Genomic DNA, 19,381 nt, shown 5'->3' on the forward strand with positions numbered 1-19,381 from the left:
GGTTCGAATCCCGGTCAATCGCTGAATTAACGCCAGGGGGGTTGACTCAGCCTGTTCATCCTTCCGAGGTCGGCAAATTGAGTACCAGTTCACTGGTAATTCCCTGCTTGTCGTTAAAGGCGGCAAAAAGGGTTGGCGTCAGGAAGGGCATCCGGCCGTAAAACATTGCTTCAAAAAGGGGACCGAAAAACAACAACAACCACAGTTCCCGAAAAAGGCCAACCCCCGCTTGCGGGGAAAAATGGCCTCTAAAGGTGGTTTTAGTTCACTGGTCAGCATCACTATATTGGTTTATTGGCCTAACAGGATAATCAATAAATGTGTGAATAGACTGCTCGTTCATATACGACAATCCCACCTGCCAGCTGTGAAGGCGACAGAGCTGCAGAATATGGGTGCACTGCTCTCTTGCAGTGAGGCCACCATCTTTATGAAGCAGCACCAGTGGAAGTTCCCAATACCTGACAACACAAACCAAGCTTAAATTTTCAATCCCCCAACTCTTTTATCCTCATATATGGCTAGCTATGACAAAGCAGCATCTAGAAACATAGTCAGGTTGTTATACTTGAATGACGTTGCTTTTGCCTTCAATCGGTGGCTTTATTAATCAGTCTATGGTTGAATCTGTAGATTTCCAAATGAGATGGAAATCAACAAAAATAATACAAAATAAAGTAGTAATGGCATAAAACAACCAAAAAAGGTAAAATATGCACACTACTTCATTAACCAATATAATCAACTGACTAACAAAACTCAGTGAATGAAGCATTTCCTCAGGCCATGCCTCTCAGCACAGAAACATAGCGGCTATTGTGTCGTTGCTACGAGTGCAGTTGCTGTGGATATGTTAACTCCGTGACCATCAATTTGAGGCTTAGATGCAGCCAACAAAATTCTACTCTGAATGCCTTGGGACTGGAAGACAAATCACAACGCAGTATGTCGTGGTAGCAGGACAGGGCCTCATATTGTGTGGTTCTGTCACAATGGAAAGAGGTGTGCTCAGGATGTGAGGCGAGACCACATCAGCTGGGACTTCAAATAAAGCTGAGGTTGAAGTCAAGCATTTCCTTATGTCTTTATAACTGCAATAAATAAAAATAAAAATAGAAAAGTAAACTTTGACTGAGTCTAAAAATGGCTGCTAGTGTACTTGAGTGTTACTTATAATGAAGGAGCGCTGAAGTTGAGGGTTTCAGAAATTTTATTCTCGTGGAGCACCAAAGTGGAATTAAATTTTATATGTATTTCCAGTGCTCTGCCTGAAAGCAGATTCGGTGCTGCCAAAGCAGCCTTACAGCAAGGATTGCCCTGAGCGGGTTGCTCTTGCCTTCCCAATGGGGAGTAGTGTGAGAAGTGACGCCAAACGCATTCATTCCTCCCTCGCCCTGCCTGTGAAACACGGGGATGCCAATCTTCTTCGTTTGGTTTGTGATAACAGTGACACTGACCTCCTTGCCGAGAGACGAACCCAGGCAAAGCAGCTCAGATTCCAACCCAGGCTAAAACAAATTACCCTGCAATAAATAAATAAAAATATGTCACCCACAGGGTGAACCGTATCTTGCCAAAATGTGAAAATTCCGTTTTTTCGTCATGACGTCATCAAATGACGTCATAGCGTCAAACTGTTTACAGATCTGGGAAGCACTCATCAAGGGCATTCATATGAGGTATTACTCGATATGGTACCTACGATTTCAAAATTTGACCTTGGGGTCAATAATTTTCGACCTCCAGCGCTAACCATGAAGGTCAAGGCCGATCGCCACCAAAAACTAATCAGCTGAGCGCCGGACCATATACTAGATTCCCATGAAGTTTGGAGACGATCCGATCAAAGTTACTCAAAAAATTAGTGTTTCGTCGACCTCCATGATTGGCCGCAAAGTGACCTTGACCTTTGACCTTGACCTTCATAATTTTGTGTGCTAAAGGGTATCTCTAAAAGACTCTGATATGCGAACTTACAAGAGTTTCCAAAGGGAACTGTGCTCTACAGAGTGACCTAAACAATGCGAACTAAAGCAATACAATATACATGAAAAGTGCAGTTTTTTCGCATAACGCCGTCAAATGACGTCACATTGTCAAACTAGTTATATGTTTGGAAAGCACTCAACAAGGGCTTCAATTTGAGGTACTACTCGATATGGTAACTGAAACTTGAAAATTTTACCTTTTGGTCAAAATTGAATGACCTTCAAAATGACCTTGAAGGTCAAGGCCGATCGACACCAAAAACTAATCAGCTGAGCGCCATACCACACCCTATATACCCACCAAGTTTGGAGATCATAAGATCAAAGTTACTCAAAAAATAAGGGTTTCGTTGACCTCCATGATTGACCGCAAAGTGACCTTGACCTTTGACCTTGACCTTCAAAATTTTCTGTGCTGAAGGGTATCTCTATAGGACTCTGATATGCGAAGTTACAGGAGTTTCCAATAATAACTGTGGTCTACAGAGTGACCTAAACAATGCGAACTAAAGCAATACAATATACATGAAAAGTGCAGTTTTTTCGTCATAACGCCGTCAAATGACGTCACATTGTCAAACTAGTTATATGTTTGGAAAGCACTCAACAAGGGCTTCAATTTGAGGTACTACTCGATATGGTAACTGAAACTTGAAAATTTTACCTTTTGGTCAAAATTGAATGACCTTCAAAATGACCTTGAAGGTCAAGGCCGATCGACACCAAAAACTAATCAGCTGAGCGCCATACCACACCCTATATACCCACCAAGTTTGGAGATCATAAGATCAAAGTTACTCAAAAAATAAGGGTTTCGTTGACCTCCATGATTGACCGCAAAGTGACCTTGACCTTTGACCTTGACCTTCAAAATTTTGTGTGCTGAAGGGTATCTCTATAGGACTCTGATATGCGAAGTTACAGGAGTTTCCAATAATAACTGTGGTCTACAGAGTGATCTAAACGTGAAAAAAAATGATTAACCACAAACAAAAAAACAAAAAAACAAAAAAACAAAAAAACAAACAAACAAACAAACATACAAGCTGACTAATACATCTTGCAAAAACTTCGTTTTGGCAAGATAATAAAAAACACAAAGAACATTCACCTTGCAAGAAACTGGGAGAACGAGAGTCGCAGGGAATAGCCAAAGCGCCTCAGTCGTACTGACTCAAGCACACAGGCCCGACGGAGCTGTGCAGCCACGAGTGCAGAATCAAACACCCCTGGGAGATGTAGGCCGTTGGGCCTAATGCAGCGTACGAACATCGGAGTAGCACTTGAGAGTCGAGCTAAGATGTCTAAGGCTGCAGCCTAATGGAGAGTTGGCAGGATCGACACTTCAAAATGTTATAAACCAGTCAAAAGGTAACTGGAAAAAATATTATAACTATTGTAATTGAAGGTCATTATCACACAGAGGAATAACAATTATATTTACCCGGAAGTATGAAATGATGTCAGCATGGCCTCCTGCTAACTTGTCCTCCTGACACTGACCTTCTTGTCCCATGGAGTCATTACCAGTTCCCAAAGAAGAGTCAAAGGTTATTCCTTTGGCCATGAAAAGTTTCTGAATGACGGAGTTTCCACTGCCTGTGGACATAGTAACATGAGAAGCTCATGCTTCTTTGTGGTAAGAACTGCGTTGTGCAATTTCCATAAAATTTTAACCCAGCAAACCCAGCTTAAGTTCTCCTTCCAAAACAACTCTTTTCGATTCCATATAACACTGGAGCATCAATGGATTACACACACCTCAATACATGCATTTATTTACTTTGGCTCTCATTTCTTATATGCTCCTTGCTCATCATTTAACGTCATCTCCAAATACACAATAGTCTTGAATGATGATGGTATGTACATAAAGAATAACAAAACATCGTAGAGCATGTGACAATTTATACCATCCTTATTTGAAAATATGTTGACAAGACAACTGTGGAAGGCAAAAATTTCTAATTTGCCTCGGATGCCATCATGCAAGGGCCTACTGTTTTGAAAAGGCAGCATGGGGTGTTTATAAATGTCTACAATGCAAATGCACGCTGACTGTACAACCAGCCAGCTTGATGTCCCCTCTGATAGGACGGTATGTATATACAATGATGCAGTGTCCTCCCTGTGTGGCACAGTGTATAGTCAGGTCCGATAATGATGGGGATTTAAATCAGTTATACAGCTCAAAGGTGAGTGAGCTATGTCTGAGATATCATGTCAGGATGCTTAACAATTGACATGGCAGCAGTCAATAGAAAATGACTGATACAAGGGATAGGGTCATCAAAGAGGTTTGTATATGGGAGAATCGATCATAACCACAAATACGAGAACTGTAGGAGGGAGAACGCAAAAGCACAACTCACTAGAATGGCACTCAGTAGAGTGCATACCTCCGCCAGGCTGAACAGTTTATGTTTTGCATCTTACTGAGGCTGGATCTGGATCCGGATCTGAACCAAAATCTAATCGACTTGTTCTTGTCACCTACCCAATTTGTCCACAAAGTTTTGTCACAATCCGTCCACAACATTTTGAAATATCAGGTTATATATCGTTTTTGGTCCCATCTCTCAATGGTGAAGTCACTTGTCATTTTTTTAAAATCTCGTATCTGGATCTGGATCCTCACTAAAATGTAATCAATTTGCCCTGGTCACACACCCTGGTGTTGGCTTAGCGGTTAGGGTGCCGGCTTAGGATCCTAGGATCCTGGGTTCGAATCCCGGTCGATCGCTGAATTAACGCCAGGAGGGTTGACTCAGCCTGTCATCCTTCCGAGGTCGGCAAATTAAGTACCAGTTCACTGGTAATTCCCTGTGTGTCACAAGAGGTGACTAACAGGGTTGGCGGCAGGAAGGGCATCCGGCCATAAAACATTGCTTCAAAAAGGGGACCACGGTGCCCGAAAAAGGCCAACCCCTGCTCTGCGGGGAAAAATGGCCTCCAAAGGTGGTCACACACCCAACCTGTCCACCAAATTTCGTCCAAATCCGTCCATAATTCTTTTCGATATCCTGCTCACAGACAGACAGACAGACAAACAGACAAACCACACAACAGTCACCCCATGTCTTTGCAATATTGTGTTGGCTGAAGTGTGTTGTTGTACATTGTATTGTGTTGGCTGAAGATATCATGATCCCCAATTTCTGTGGTATATTGATGAAACATACCACCTTCAGTGGTAGAGGTAATGAAAATGTGATGATAAAAATTTCAGTTGTGTGAAAAATGTGAAAAAGTTCATTGTGCCTTCAGTCTTTCATGCTTTGGCTAATTCTCACACACTTTGTTGTAACCCATATTTTTTATACAATAAATAATATATTACATATTTAAAAAATAAATCCATGTACAGTATTTATGCAATTATTTTTCTGTTACATTCAATTAACTTTGCTCTAAATCATTTAATGGCCATCACAGGTACCTTTCATAACAGCCAGCAGGCCAAGGGGAAGTCGATCACCACTCCTTTCTACAGAATATGGAAGGTCATGAATTAGCTGATAAAACAAGAGCAGAGAAACATGTGTCAACCTTATGTCTTCGGAGCACAAAATGCAAATCAAATGTAAGGACTTTGGAAAAATCGCTCCCAGGGGTAATTCCCCCAAATCAGCAGAGGTCTGAACAACAACCTCAAGAGATGACAGTCAGCCCACTCAAGGCTATTTGACTTATTCTAAATTTCGCCATCATTTTGCTATAATAGGGCAAAATGGAGAAGATTGTCATGGGGACCGCAAGACTAACCCCCGCTCTTGCAGGGAAAATGGCCTTTTAAATGCCTGTTGTTGTGTTGTATTTTGCTAACACTTCCTTATTGTACTATTATCATCATGGTATTATTAACTCCCTTTCATTTCTCATTTCGTTGTTTTTCATTTATTTGAAAAACAATTCTAACAGCATGCATGTATCTTGTGTACACATGGGAGATACTACAACAACAAACAACAACAGGCATTTTAAGGCCATTTTCCCTGCAAGAGCGGGGGTTAGCCTTGCGGTATATAGTATCTCCCATGGATTTTTGCTTCGGAATTGTTGTGTGTGTGTGTGTGTGTGTGTGTGTGTGTGTGTATGTGTGTGTGTGTGTGTGTGTGTGTGTGTGTGTTCTTCTTGGATTTGTATTCTTGCCAAGTGGTTTTCTGTATTCCTTTGACGTATATCTTCCTTGTAACCTAAGTGAGATCCTCCACGCGAATTAAAAATCTGTCAATCATCTTCTGAAAAGTTTGGACAATTTAATTCTTGAGTCTGTCAATCACTCCAAGTCTAAATTAATTCCTCAACAAGATTTCTGCACATGGGAGATACTATCGACCTTTTTTTTTTCCAATAGTACCAGTAACCTATTAACATTGTTTTTAAAATCGGTTAAAATATTGCCTATTGTTTTTAAAATCGGGAGATCTGTGGAAGGGAGAAGGCAGGGCGGGGTACACGGGATAAACAAGATGGACACTAGAGTGACTTTCAGGAAAGAAAACTGAATTTAAAGGAGGTGGGTTTGGGGTGGATTAACCGGGGTATAAATGATCAAGGTTTTGGATCGGGGAAGACCTAAGAGAGATGATCGTAATTCCTTTACCGAAGAGATGGTGGTGAACAGCTGTTTTAAAGACCTGGAGGGAGGAGTGGGATTGAAGAAAGTGTGGAAGTTTGTTCCAAAGGCGGGAGAAAAGAGGAATAAAAGAGTGAAAACAAAGAGTGAAAGAGGAAAAGGGGAACGACGACTTTGAATAGTTCTTTCTTAGCTGTTCTCAGCTCATAACGACATCTGACGTATTAATCTCCAGTGGCTTGGAGTAGTGGTTCCTCTATACTCTATCGGCTGGTGGTCCATAATTATATCTCGTACCAAATCGCATTCGAGTGCAATGCTCCTCAACTTATTGGTCCTTTCTTCTGCTCTTTTCCATCACACTCTTTGTGTCTCCACAGCCCCACCACATGACATGTTCATCCAGTATCACATCCCTAGTTATACTTAATAAGTTTAAATGTTTGACTTGGTTCTTCTTTATCTCAATTTTCTCTTATTTATGCCAATACAATTGAGTCATAAAATCTGTCCTTTCATCCCCTCTCTCCAATTCTTCAAGATGGAGGCTTATATGCATCTTCCTATTATCTCCCATACCTATCCATGACCTTTTCTACTAGTATTCTTGCAAGCAATGCCCCTATGTCGGTTTGCAGCTTTATTTAATCACTCAGGTTGAGGGTCTATGTCTGCCTGTTTCCCTCCACTCCATAATATCAAGTTTGGCAACCTCCCACTCTTTGTCATCCATTTTTTCCAAGAGCCCCAACTACGACGTTAAATAAGTCCAAACGCTCTGCTGAACAACACTACTCAGTGGAGTTTATAATTTCAAAAAGTCACAAAGTTTGCCGTTGAAGTTGCACTCGGGGTATATTTTGAGGGTGAATTTTAAAAAGAAAAATTTTCATGAGAAGGAATCTTCATATTTATATCTTATTTAAAAAACTCAAGTGCAATGAAAAATAACTTTTGGTCTCTGTGAGCTCATATGCTAAATCTGTCATTCTAGAAGTTGTTGTAGGCATTATAAACTCTTTTAAAAGTATGACAATGATATCACTTGAAATGAATCAGCAGGGTAGAATAAAAGGGCGGAGCAGATCAAAAATAACAAAACTGCAAAGAATATCATCCTCTCCACTAAAAAGGATCCTTAACTTCCATCTTCAACAACTACGCTCTTCCGAAACTTTTCCGTAGCCTCTCTACAAAAATCCCAATCAATCCCATCTTCCTCCCCTCCCCTCGTCCCCCATTGACCCTGGTTTCCAAGCATATGTGAAAGACAATAATTTATTTGTTCTCATTCACATCCCCTTTTATGCCTTCTATCCATATTTTTCTCTGCTTTGTTTTCTTCATATATTTTGGGTCAAATTGCAAACATTTCAAAGTGAGAGACCCACCCGGCAGGAACTGTTTTCTTCACAATATGTCAAGACGTTCCAGAAAGAAGGCACTGTTCATAATATTAAGATATCAGGGAGAAAGAAGACTGGGCGTTCAGAAGAGAACATTGAGGTGAGTGAGACAATCTCTCACTCAAAGTCCAAGAAGATCCTCACGCTGGTGCTCACACGAGCTTGATCATTCGCATACTACTGTCTTTCGGATCCTGAGCCAGGACTTCAAAGCTTATCCATACAAAGTGCAGGCCAAACACTTTATCGATAATAAAGTCATTTTTTGTTTGAAAAGTCTTGCGACAGGGTAATCTCCTCCAAGACAGAGCAGATCTGGTCTCGTCATTCCCCAGGTCTCAACGCGCTGGACTTCTCTCCGTGGGGATACACCAAGGACAAGGATAAGCCAATGGCAGGGGAGGGGTAATGATAGAGGGGGCGGGGGGGGGGGGGGTTGTCAGGTTTGGAATGAAACACACTGATAGTACATTCACTTTTTGACGAGACCTTCTTACATTTATCAAAACCAACACATGTAAACAATCACCCATCCTTACCTAAACTGCATACCAGTCCTGCCAATATCCATGGTACCCCTCCATCTCCAATGCATCATAGGATCTATCTAATTCAAGATTAAATCTATCTACTGTTTCTGCTGCTACTACGGAGACCATTCGATGCATTCATCAATTTTTGAGAGAAAGACCTCTGCCGTAGTACTATCCTCATTCTCCTTCCTCTTCTTTATTCTTGGCTGTGCCGTCATCTGGCGCTGCCATGGAAAGGTGCTGCCATGGAAAGGCACTGCCATGCAAAGGTGCTGCCATGGAAAGGCACTGCCATGGAAAGGTGCTGCCATGGAAAGGTGCTGCCATGGAAAGGCACTGCCATGGAAAGGTGCTGCCATGGAAAGGTGCTGCCATGGAAAGGTGCTGCCATGGAAAGGCACTGCCATGGAAAGGTGCTGCCATGGAAAGGCGCTGCCATGGAAAGGTGCTGCCATGGAAAGGCACTGCCATGGAAAGGTGCTGCCATGGAAAGGTGCTGCCATGGAAAGGTGCTGCCATGGAAAGGCACTGCCATGGAAAGGTGCTGCCATGGAAAGGTGCTGCCATGGAAAGGTGCTGCCATGGAAAGGTGCTGCCATGGAAAGGTGCTGCCATGGAAAGGCACTGCCATGGAAAGGTGCTGCCATGGAAAGGCACTGCCATGGAAAGGTGCTGCCATGGAAAGGTGCTGCCATGGAAAGGTGCTGCCATGGAAAGGTGCTGCCATGGAAAGGCACTGCCATGGAAAGGTGCTGCCATGGAAAGGTGCTGCCATGGAAAGGTGCTGCCATGGAAAGGTGCTGCCATGGAAAGGCACTGCCATGGAAAGGTGCTGCCATGGAAAGGCACTGCCATGGAAAGGTGCTGCCATGGAAAGGTGCTGCCATGGAAAGGTGCTGCCATGGAAAGGTGCTGCCATGGAAAGGTGCTGCCATGGAAAGGTGCTGCCATGGAAAGGTGCTGCCATGGAAAGGTGCTGCCATGGAATGGCGCTGCTTTCGGAATTCGATGATTATAATTTTTTGTGGTTATTTTATCTGCAGTTCCCGAGATGACTGATTAGGCCAATCTGGGTTCGGCAGACTCTATTACAATTCGGACAAGTGTTTGTGAGCATTAAGGGTGACCCTGGTTTGTTGTTGTTGTTAACTATGTGCTGTTTTGCTGCACTCCATTTTCCATTTCCTGTTGTCACTGCAGGGTTTTGAAGTGCTGAGTGAGATCCTTGTAGGTCCTGGGCAATGGTCTCCCATGAAGTAATATCCATGAAACATTTCGTCATGCTGGCCTTGAAGAAATCCTTGAAGCAATTTCTTTGCCCTCATGATCATTCACCTTGACTGATCTGGGAAAATAAAACTTGCTTTGGAAGTCTGGAGTAGTGTCTTTTATACCACTATTGATGCAGTTTATCACCATTGATGCAGCGTCTTTTACACCACCTTATATTTGACATGTTGTGGCGTACACGAAAGCCCACTGGCGTGGTGACATCATTCCGCGCACCAAGTGGGCGGCGGCCACGCCCGAGGGGTAGGCGTGGCCTCTGGATATACACCGGGCGCGCAGCCCGGAGCGCGCCAGTGCTACAGTGACCTCTTTAGAATAAAGAACTATAAACTTACCGCGTTGTCCGCTTCCTCCTTGGTAGCAAGTCACGTGCGTAGCACCGCGTGCTTCAATGTTACATTAGTTCTTCGTGCCTGATGCTTGTGTCCCTTATGCCACCGCTAAAAACAGTCAGTTTGCTGTTTAGAATGGCTTTCCATTTTGTTTGACTGCCAGACAGGCAGACAAACAAAAAAAATTGATCTCACTCCTCTACACATGTGTGATTGGGACGAAGGCAGAGCCAAAATACAGCTAAACTACAGGTTCCTGTTCTGATTCATTTTCCGATTCGTGGTCAAAATATAACATTCAATTGAAATTAAGTTCTTCTTCGATCAAAAACCGATGTTTGTGGACAGAAAGGCAGGCACATAGACACACAAACAGACAAAGTGAACCAATTGCTTAACCCCGGATTTTCTTCGTGCGCAGGGGGAGAGGGGGGGGGGGGGGTAATAATAAAGCAGCTTTGAACTGCATGATCTTCAAATCATGGTGACTTAGTGGAATCAATGTTAAGTTAAGATAGCAAATGTACTTCACACCTGCTAAGAAAACATGCAAACTAACCTAACTGGGATAGACAAGCAATGTTTGGCCAAGCTTAGACTCACGGTGCTGCTGAAGTGAGATATTGTGAAGAGTGACATTGGACTGTTTCCATTTGGGTCCTGCCTGCTGAGGTGTCCCTGGGTCCAACACCCAGATTCTCTTTCAGTCTCTCTGGGCTCTGGGTTTGAGTCAGGCACAGTCAATGGACTAAGGGGTATCTGTGAGAGAGGAACAAAGAAACGAGTCTTGACTTCTACGATAACACATACGAAGCAGTTCCACATCACTATGAACAAATTAATGCCAGTTTTGACTGACATTAATACATAATTAATGGTTTTCGATTAAAGTAACGCGACTGAAATCCATTCTCGAAGCTGTTTGGTATAAGATGGAATTTATGGCAGAATGAGATTTTATGAAAAATTACGTCTGATGAGGTACCAGCAAGAGGTGCCAATTGTAGAGCACATCAGCCTTCGGAGGGAACAATAACAACAGATTCATTTTCAACGTTGAAGATAACACAGAAATGTTAACATGAGTTTTCATTAGTACGTTGGCCAAATATGAAGGTGTCTGCGTGGGTTGAACATTCAATCACCTTGCTTTAATGGGGCTTTTCCTGGCCTGTAACTTTCAAAATAGCACAATGAGGATCCATTAGTCAGCCTCCAGCAAGAGCTCAAAATAAGAAAATTTATTTTAAATGCAAAAATGATGAAATCCACTCTATAAGAGAGCCGTTGGTCTGTGTGTGTGTCTGTGTGTCTGTGTGTCGCCATTTTTCTCAGAGATGGCTGAACGGATCTTCGTCAAACTTTCAGAGGTTCATCAGTGAGTGCCTGGGAATGTTTTAGGCAAATATACACTATATGATCAAAAGTATGTGGACACCCAAACATCACACATCTCATTCCAAAATCATGGGCATTTATAAAGAGTTGGGCCCCCCCTTTGCTGCTATAACAGCCTCCACTCTTCTGGGAAGGCTTTCCTCTAGATGTTGGAACATTGCTGCGGGGATTTGCTTCCATTCAGCTACAAGAGCATTAGTGAGGATGGGCACTGATGTTGGGCGATTAGGCCTGGCTCACAGTAGGCGTTCCAATTCATCCCAAAGGTGTTTGATTGGGTTGAGGTCAGGGCTCTGTGCAGGCCAGTAAAGTTGTTCCATACTGATCTCTACAAACCATTTCTGTATGGGCCTAGCTTTGTGCACGGGGCCATTGTCATGCTGAAACAGGAAAGGGCCTTGCCCCAAACTGTTGCCACAAAGTTGGAAGCACACAATCGTCTAGAGTCATTGTATGCTGTAGCGTTAAGATTTCCCTTCACTGGAACTAAGGGGCCGAGCCCGGACCATCAAAAACAGCCCCAGACCATTATTCCTCCTCCACCAAACTTTACAGTTGGCACTACGCATTCGGGCAGGTAGAGTTTTCCTGGCATCTGCCAAACCCAGATTCGTCCGTCGGACTGCCAGGTGGTGAAGCGTGATTCACCACTCCAGTGAACGCGTTCCCACTGCTCCAGAGTCCAATGGCAGCGAGCTTTACACCACTCCAGCCGACGCTTGGCATTGCACATGGTGATCTTAGGCTTGTGTGTGCTACTCAGCCATGGAAACCCATTTTATGAAGCGCCGGATGAACAGTTGTTATGCTGACATTGCTTCCAGAGGCAGTTTGGAACTTGGTAGTGAGTGTTGCAACCAGGAGAGACTATTTTTTATGCGCTACGTGTTTCAGCACTCGTTGAAAGTCACTGAACTCTTCAGTATGGCCCATTCTACTGCCAATGTTTGTCTATGGAGATTGCATGGCTGTGTACAACAACAACATGCATTTTAAGGCCATTTTCCCTGCTAGAGTGGGGGTTAGCCTTGCGGTCCCCATGACAATCTTCTCCATTTTGCCCTATTTTCTGCATCTCTCCTTGTTAACCCCCTTGCCCACATTTCTTCTTCCACCATCTTTAGCCAAGTCTTTCTCGGTCTTCCCCGTCCTCTACTTCCTTCTACATTAACTTCCATCACTCTTCTCAACCAGTCATTTTCATCCTTCCTCAACACATGACCAAACCTAGCTGTGTGCTGGATTATATATATATACCTGTCAGCAATGGGTGTGGCTGAAATAGCCGAATCCACATATTAGAAGGCGTATCCGCATACTTTTGTCATGTAGTGAATATACATGATATATATATATATATATATATATATATATATATATATATATATATATATATATATATATATACACAGTCACGTGAAAAAGTAAGTACACCCCATGTAAAGTTTTGACTTTTTCAACATATTTCAACATACAGCCATTTGATCTTCATTTCAACAATATTGATAGATAAAGGTGATATAATATAACAAATATCATGAAACATTTACATTTTGTAGTCCATTATATAATTTAAATAAACATAAATGCAAATTTCACATGTGGAAAAAGTAAGTACACCCTTGGCTCTTATAGGTGGTATTGCCCCCTTTGGCAGAAACAACCTCAAGTAGGCGCTTCGTATAACTGTCTACCAGTCTCTGACATCGACTAGGAGAAATTTTGGCCCACTCCTCCGTGCAGAATTCTTTCAGCTGAGCGATGTTTGAGGGGTTTCTTGCATGCACAGCTCGTTTCAAATCCCCCCACAACATATCGATGGGATTTAGATCCGGGCTTTGACTTGGCCATTCCAGAACCCTCCATTTCTTTCTTTTCAGCCATTCCTTGGTGGATTTACTGGTATGTTTAGGGTCATTGCCATGTTGCAAGGTCCACCTTTGGTTGAGCTTCAACTTTCTGACAGATGGCCTCATATTATCCTCAAGCATCCTCTGGTACAATGAAGAATTCATAGTGGATTCTACGATGGTGAGCTGCACAGGCCCTGATGCAGCAAAGCTGCCCCAAACCATAATATTTCCACCACCATGCTTTACAGTTGGTATCAGGTTCGTGTGGTCAAATGCTGTCTTTGGTTTTCGCCAAATTTGTCTTCTGGTACTGTGGCCAAATAGCTCTACCTTTGACTCATCTGTCCAGAGCACATTGTTCCAGAAGTGCTGGTCTTTGCCGAGGTGTTCATTGGCAAACTTTAGTCTTGCCCTGATGTTCTTTCTGGACAGCAAAGGTTTCCTCCTGGCACACCTCCCATGTAAATCAAATTTGTGCAGCCTCTTTCTAATGGTAGACTCGTGCACTTTGACATCAACAGTGGCAAGAGCTACCTGTATGTCCCATGATGACATTCTGGGGTTCATAGAGACTTCTTTCAGCATCTTGCGGTCTGCTCTCGGGCTGAACTTGCTGGGGCGGCCTGGCCTGAACAAGTTAGCAGTTGTTTGGGATATTCTCCACTTGTCGATGATCTTCAGGACATTCGAATGATTGATTTCAAATTGTTTGGAGATCTTTTTAAATCCCTTCCCAGACTCATAGGCATCTATAACCTTCTTTCTGAAGGCCTCAGAGAGCTCTTTTGATCTAAGCATGGTGACGTCGCACACTTCAACAACAAAGAGCAAACCAAACTAAATGTCTGAGGTTTAAATAAGACAGGTTCCTCCAAGATCCTCTCTAACGATGTTCTAATCATTTGCACCTGAGCTGGTGCACCTGATTATAATTTTAGGTATTTGAAGTAGTGATAAATGTCGGGGTGTACTTACTTTTTCCACATGCGAAATTTGCATTTATGTTTATTTAAATTATACAATGGACTACAAAATGTAAATGTTTCATGATATTTGTAATATTATATCACCTTTATCTGTCAATATTGTTGAAATGAAGATCAAATAGCTGTATGTTGAAATATGTTGAAAAAGTCAAAACTTTACATGGGGTGTACTTACTTTTTCACGTGACTATATATATATATATATACACTAGCAGGAGTACCCGGGGTTGCCGGGAGGGGTGAGGAAGGGAGTGGGGGAGTGGAAGGGGGTTCATCACCTTTTCGTTGAATATATGCTGGTGATTGTACCATTCATCATGTTTCTGAGTTAAGTGTGATGCGGCTCAGGAAGAAGAAGAAGCCTTACTACCAAATTCGTACACTTCCGGAATTGTTTGATTTATTTGTGTTCAAATGTCTGGTTATTGTTTTGTATTAATTTATGCGAATGTGTACTTGTATATAACTGTCATTAATGTTCCATTCATAACGTTCAGTATGGTATGTTCAGTATGGTACATCCATCCATTCATCAGTAATATTCAGTATGGTACATCAGATATCAAATATAAGTGACAATTGAATAGTGAAAGAAAAAAAACTGAAAAGGAAATTAAAGCCTTTTCATCAAAAGGATAGAGCATTGACATGTAGAGAGGAGAAGGGAGTGGGCAAGGGAGTGGGATGTGAGGGGAGGGAGAGGAGAGGGGAGTGGAGAGAGAGGGAGTGGGGGGGGGGGGGGACAGGGGAGTGGTGGAGAGGAGAGAGACAGGGGAGTGGTGGAGACAGGAGACAGGGGAGGGAGAGGTGAGTGGGAGAGAGAAGAGGATGATACTTTTCCTAGTTTTTACCATCACTTGGGATGGGTACTCTTGATATAAGTGGAACATGTTTTTCAATCCTGACAAATCTCACAGTCTCACTATGTCTCTCCGAAAAGATCGTCTGGAAAACCCTCCCATCTACTTTCTGAACAATTCTCTCCAAGAAGTTCTGTCACTCAAGCTTATGGGTCTCACTATCTACCATGATCATTCCTGGGAAAACCACATTTCCAAGGTGGCCTCCAAAGCCAGTTGCCGACTGGGCATCATCCGTCGTGCGAAGTCCTTCCTTGGCACACCTGAGCTCCTCACCACATACAAGGCTTTCATCCGCAGCTCAATGGAATACTGTTCTCCCCTCTAGGCCGGTGCTCCTTCCTCACACCTAGCTCAGCTTCACGCTGTTGAAACCAAAGCTTTCAGAATCATTGGAATCTCCCACGATGAAGATAACTCCGAGGACCTTTCACTCACTCACCGCAGGCAGGTTGGTGGTCTTTCTGTCTTCTACCAACTCCTCTCCGGCCTTGCTCCCCCAGCTCTGTCCCCCAAATATTCCTACAGGTCGCACAAGATCTGCCTGCAACCCCCTTATGGTTAAACTGCCAAAATCAAAACTCTCTGCTCACCTTCACTCTTTCATTCCTCTTTTCTCCCACCTCTGGAACAAACTCCCTCACTCTATTCAATCCCACTCCTCCATCCAGGTCTTTAAAACAGCTGTTCACCACCATCTCTTATCTTCCCCCATCCAAAACCTTGATCTCTTTTACCCCCGTTAATTCACACCCAGATCCACTTTTTTGAAATTCCGACTTCTTTCCTGGAAGTCCTAGCAGTGTCCATATGTTTTATACCTCTCCCACCTCCCCCCAAGCCCCCTCCCTCCCACAGATCTCCCGATGTCCCTGCTCTCAAATGTTGTACTTGCGTGCTTCCCTCTCTCTCCCCATCTTGTCTCCTGCTCCCTTTATCTTATGTCTTATGAGTCATTTGTCTTTTTGTGATTAATGTTAGCTCTTACACGAGTCTCGATATTGTATACAAAAAAAATAATCAAAAAGGATTAGGCACTATCGATCGATTTAAAAAAAGAAAAATTCCAAAAAACGAACTTTTTTTTATTTCAGAAACTTTTTTTTTGTTGTTGCCTGAAACACTCCCAGACACTCGCTGATGAACTTCTGAAAGCTTGACGAAGATCCGTTCAATCATCTCTGAGAAAAATGGCGACACAGACACACACAGACAGACCAACGGCTTTCTTATGTAGTCGACTAGCAGAAGTACCTGGCGTTGCCGGGAGGGAAAGGGAGTTAGGGGGGAGGGGAGGGGGGGGAGGGGAGGGAGGGAAGGGGAGGCGAGGAGGTGTGGGGGGTGGACGGGGGAGGGGGGAGGAGGGGGAGACTTCTCTCCCCCTCTTGACTCCAGCTCCCTTTATTATATGTTCTATGTGATAGCTCTTATACGAGCCTCAACTAAGTATACGAAAAAAAAATTAGGAGGTTCAACAGTCCACAGGAAGAAAACAGAAGGTCAAGGCATCAGCTGAAAAGAGTGTTAAGAGGAACAGATCTTCAACAAGTGAGATTGAAGCTGCACGAAATGACCTGCAATACACCACATCTGAGGATGAGGAGGATGATGCCAATGAGGATGAGAATAATGATGACAATGATACTATATATACACAAAGAATTAAGTTAAGCACCCCCCCGTTTTTTTACAACCTCGCACATTACAAGTTTGTTGTCGTCAAAACAGTGTAATATACCCATGATATTGCTATATTTTCTGGAGAAGTGATATTATGGTCACATAAAAACATAACAATCATGCCGTTTTCAATATTTTATTCTGAATAATTTAAGGTGAAATTTTTTGGGAATTTTAGGCATATTTTCACCTCAATTTACGTATGGAGCTATAGGTCCATCACGGACAGTGTGGATGACGTTTATGTTTTCTAACGTACAGTCATTGTTCTGAGAAGACCTCTAGCGATCTTTGCGTCAATAACGTGTGTAGGACCCACGTGATCGGATGGAGCAAGGTGCTGTGACAACCATCCCCTGGCCTGCGTACAGTCCTGACCTGAACCCCCTCGAGCACGTTTGGGACATGTTGGGACGACAAATTGCGAAGATGGTCCCTCCAATAGCCAATCTGGATGAATTGGAACGTGCATTACATCGGGAATGGAACAACCTGCCACAGCAACGCATACGACGGCTTACAGGGTCTATGAGACGTAGGGTTGAGTCAGTGATCCGATCACGTGGGTCCTACACACGTTATTGACGCAAAGATCGCTAGAGGTCTTCTCAGAACAATGACTGTACGTTAGAAAACATAAACGTCATCCACACTGTCCGTGATGGACCTATAGCTCCATACTTAAATTGAGGTGAAAATATGCCTAAAATTCCCAAAAAATTTCACCTTAAATTATTCAGAATAAAATATTGAAAACGGCATGATTGTTATGTTTTTATGTGACCATAATATCACTTCTCCAGAAAATATAGCAATATCATGGGTATATTACACTGTTTTGACGACAACAAACTTGTAATGTGCGAGGTTGTAAAAAAACGGGGGGGTGCTTAACTTAATTCTTTGTGTATATATACATAGTACACACACCCATCTCGTTTTTTCATTTCTGTTCCTCACAATTCTATCCCTCTCTTTCACTCACACACACACACACACACACACACACACACACACACACACACACACACACACACACACACACACACACACACACACACACACTTAATTAATTGTACAGTATCGGTTGTTCCTAAACTTAAATAATTGAAAGGATTGTTGTAAATGATGTTAATTTTACAACATCCCATATTCAACTTTATTTAAATTTTAAACCTCAAACATAGTTCCTCCACCTAAAGCAAGAACGTTAACCCGTAAGCAACTGACTAGTTTCCCGACTGCATGGATCATCAGCTGGGCGGGCACACACACACACACACACACACACACACACACACACACACACACACACACACACACACACACACACACACACACACACACACACACACGCACAAGGTGGATACTTTGAGACCTGGAAAGACTCCGTTCCACCTTCTGAATATTAAAGTTATACATACACTTAAAGCGCGGCGTTACGCGCGCTGCTTGTGAGCAAGGAGGAAGCGGACAAGCGGTAACATATAAATGTCTTTATTGTAAGACTACACTGTAACACTGAACTCCTCCGGGCTGGTCGCCCGGTGTATATCATGAGGCCACGCCTACCCCTCGGGCGTGGCCACCGCCCACTTCGTGAGTGGAATGATGTCACCACGCCAGTGGGCTTTTGTGTCCGCCACACGCGCCCCCCCAGAATTCCCGCGCACCTGGAGGGCCAGTTTGCGGGGCAGACGAATGACCCGGCCGAAGCGCCCCCTGGCGATCGGCGGCGTCCGGGGTGCAGGGATACCAGGTGGGATGCCCCTGGCTGCCCCTGGGATGGGTGCAGGACCGGGGGGCGCCGTGGCGGCGGGGCTGGGCGGTGCCGGGGGTCCGCCCGCAGGAGGGCGGCCCCGACGTGGGGGTCGGGCCACTGGCGGTGGATGGTCCACATCGAGGTGGGCCGGCTTGAGGCGGTCTACCGAAACGCGGTCAGGAGTACCGCCGATGTCCAGGGTGAAGTGCTTCGCCCCGGTCTCCAGCACGCGGAAAGGCCCGTCGTACGGGGGCCGCAGTGGTGTCCGATGGGCATCGTGGCGGACGAAGACGTACTCCGCCGTGCGAAGCTCCGGGGCGACGTGCGTCAGTGGGTGCCCGTGGCATGCCGTTGGCACCGGGGCGAACCTCTGGGCGGTCTCTTGCAGAGCGGAGCGCTGCTGTGCCGCGGACCATGGTGCCGTGGAGTCGGGGAGGAACTCGCCCGGCACCCGCAGCGGTTGCCCGAAGACCAACTCCGCCGCGGATGCGCGCAGGTCCTCCTTGGGCGCCGTCCGGAGGCCCAGCAGGACCCAGGGGAGCCTGTCGACCCAGCCGCCGTCGCGGAGGGTGGCCCGGAGCGCGGCCTTCAATGAGCGGTGAAATCGCTCACACAGGCCGTTAGCCTGGGGGTGGTAGGCCGTGGTTCGGTGCAGCCGGACCCCGAGCCCCTGCGCAACCGCCCCCCAGAGCTCCGAGGTGAACTGGGGGCCGC

General features: G+C 44.4%; 1 protein-coding gene across 1 annotated transcript in view; it reads right to left on the reverse strand.

The window, feature by feature from the left end:
* LOC137435088 (unconventional myosin-XVI) overlaps positions 1–19,381 on the reverse strand; it is a 224,687-nt gene that overhangs the window by 94,836 nt on the left and 110,470 nt on the right. The window contains exons 16-20 of the mRNA XM_078784703.1: positions 10,732–10,887; positions 5,428–5,503; positions 3,433–3,587; positions 3,100–3,305; positions 359–461 (exon numbers count right to left, since the gene is read on the reverse strand). Of these exons, the coding sequence (XP_078640829.1) occupies positions 359–461; positions 3,100–3,305; positions 3,433–3,587; positions 5,428–5,503; positions 10,732–10,887 (696 nt within the window). The remainder of the gene's footprint in view (positions 1–358; positions 462–3,099; positions 3,306–3,432; positions 3,588–5,427; positions 5,504–10,731; positions 10,888–19,381) is intronic.

The sequence above is a fragment of the Myxine glutinosa genome, chromosome 9 (assembly GCF_964187855.1).
Source record: "Myxine glutinosa chromosome 9, kmMyxGlut1.1, whole genome shotgun sequence".
Lineage (NCBI taxonomy): Eukaryota > Metazoa > Chordata > Myxini > Myxiniformes > Myxinidae > Myxine > Myxine glutinosa.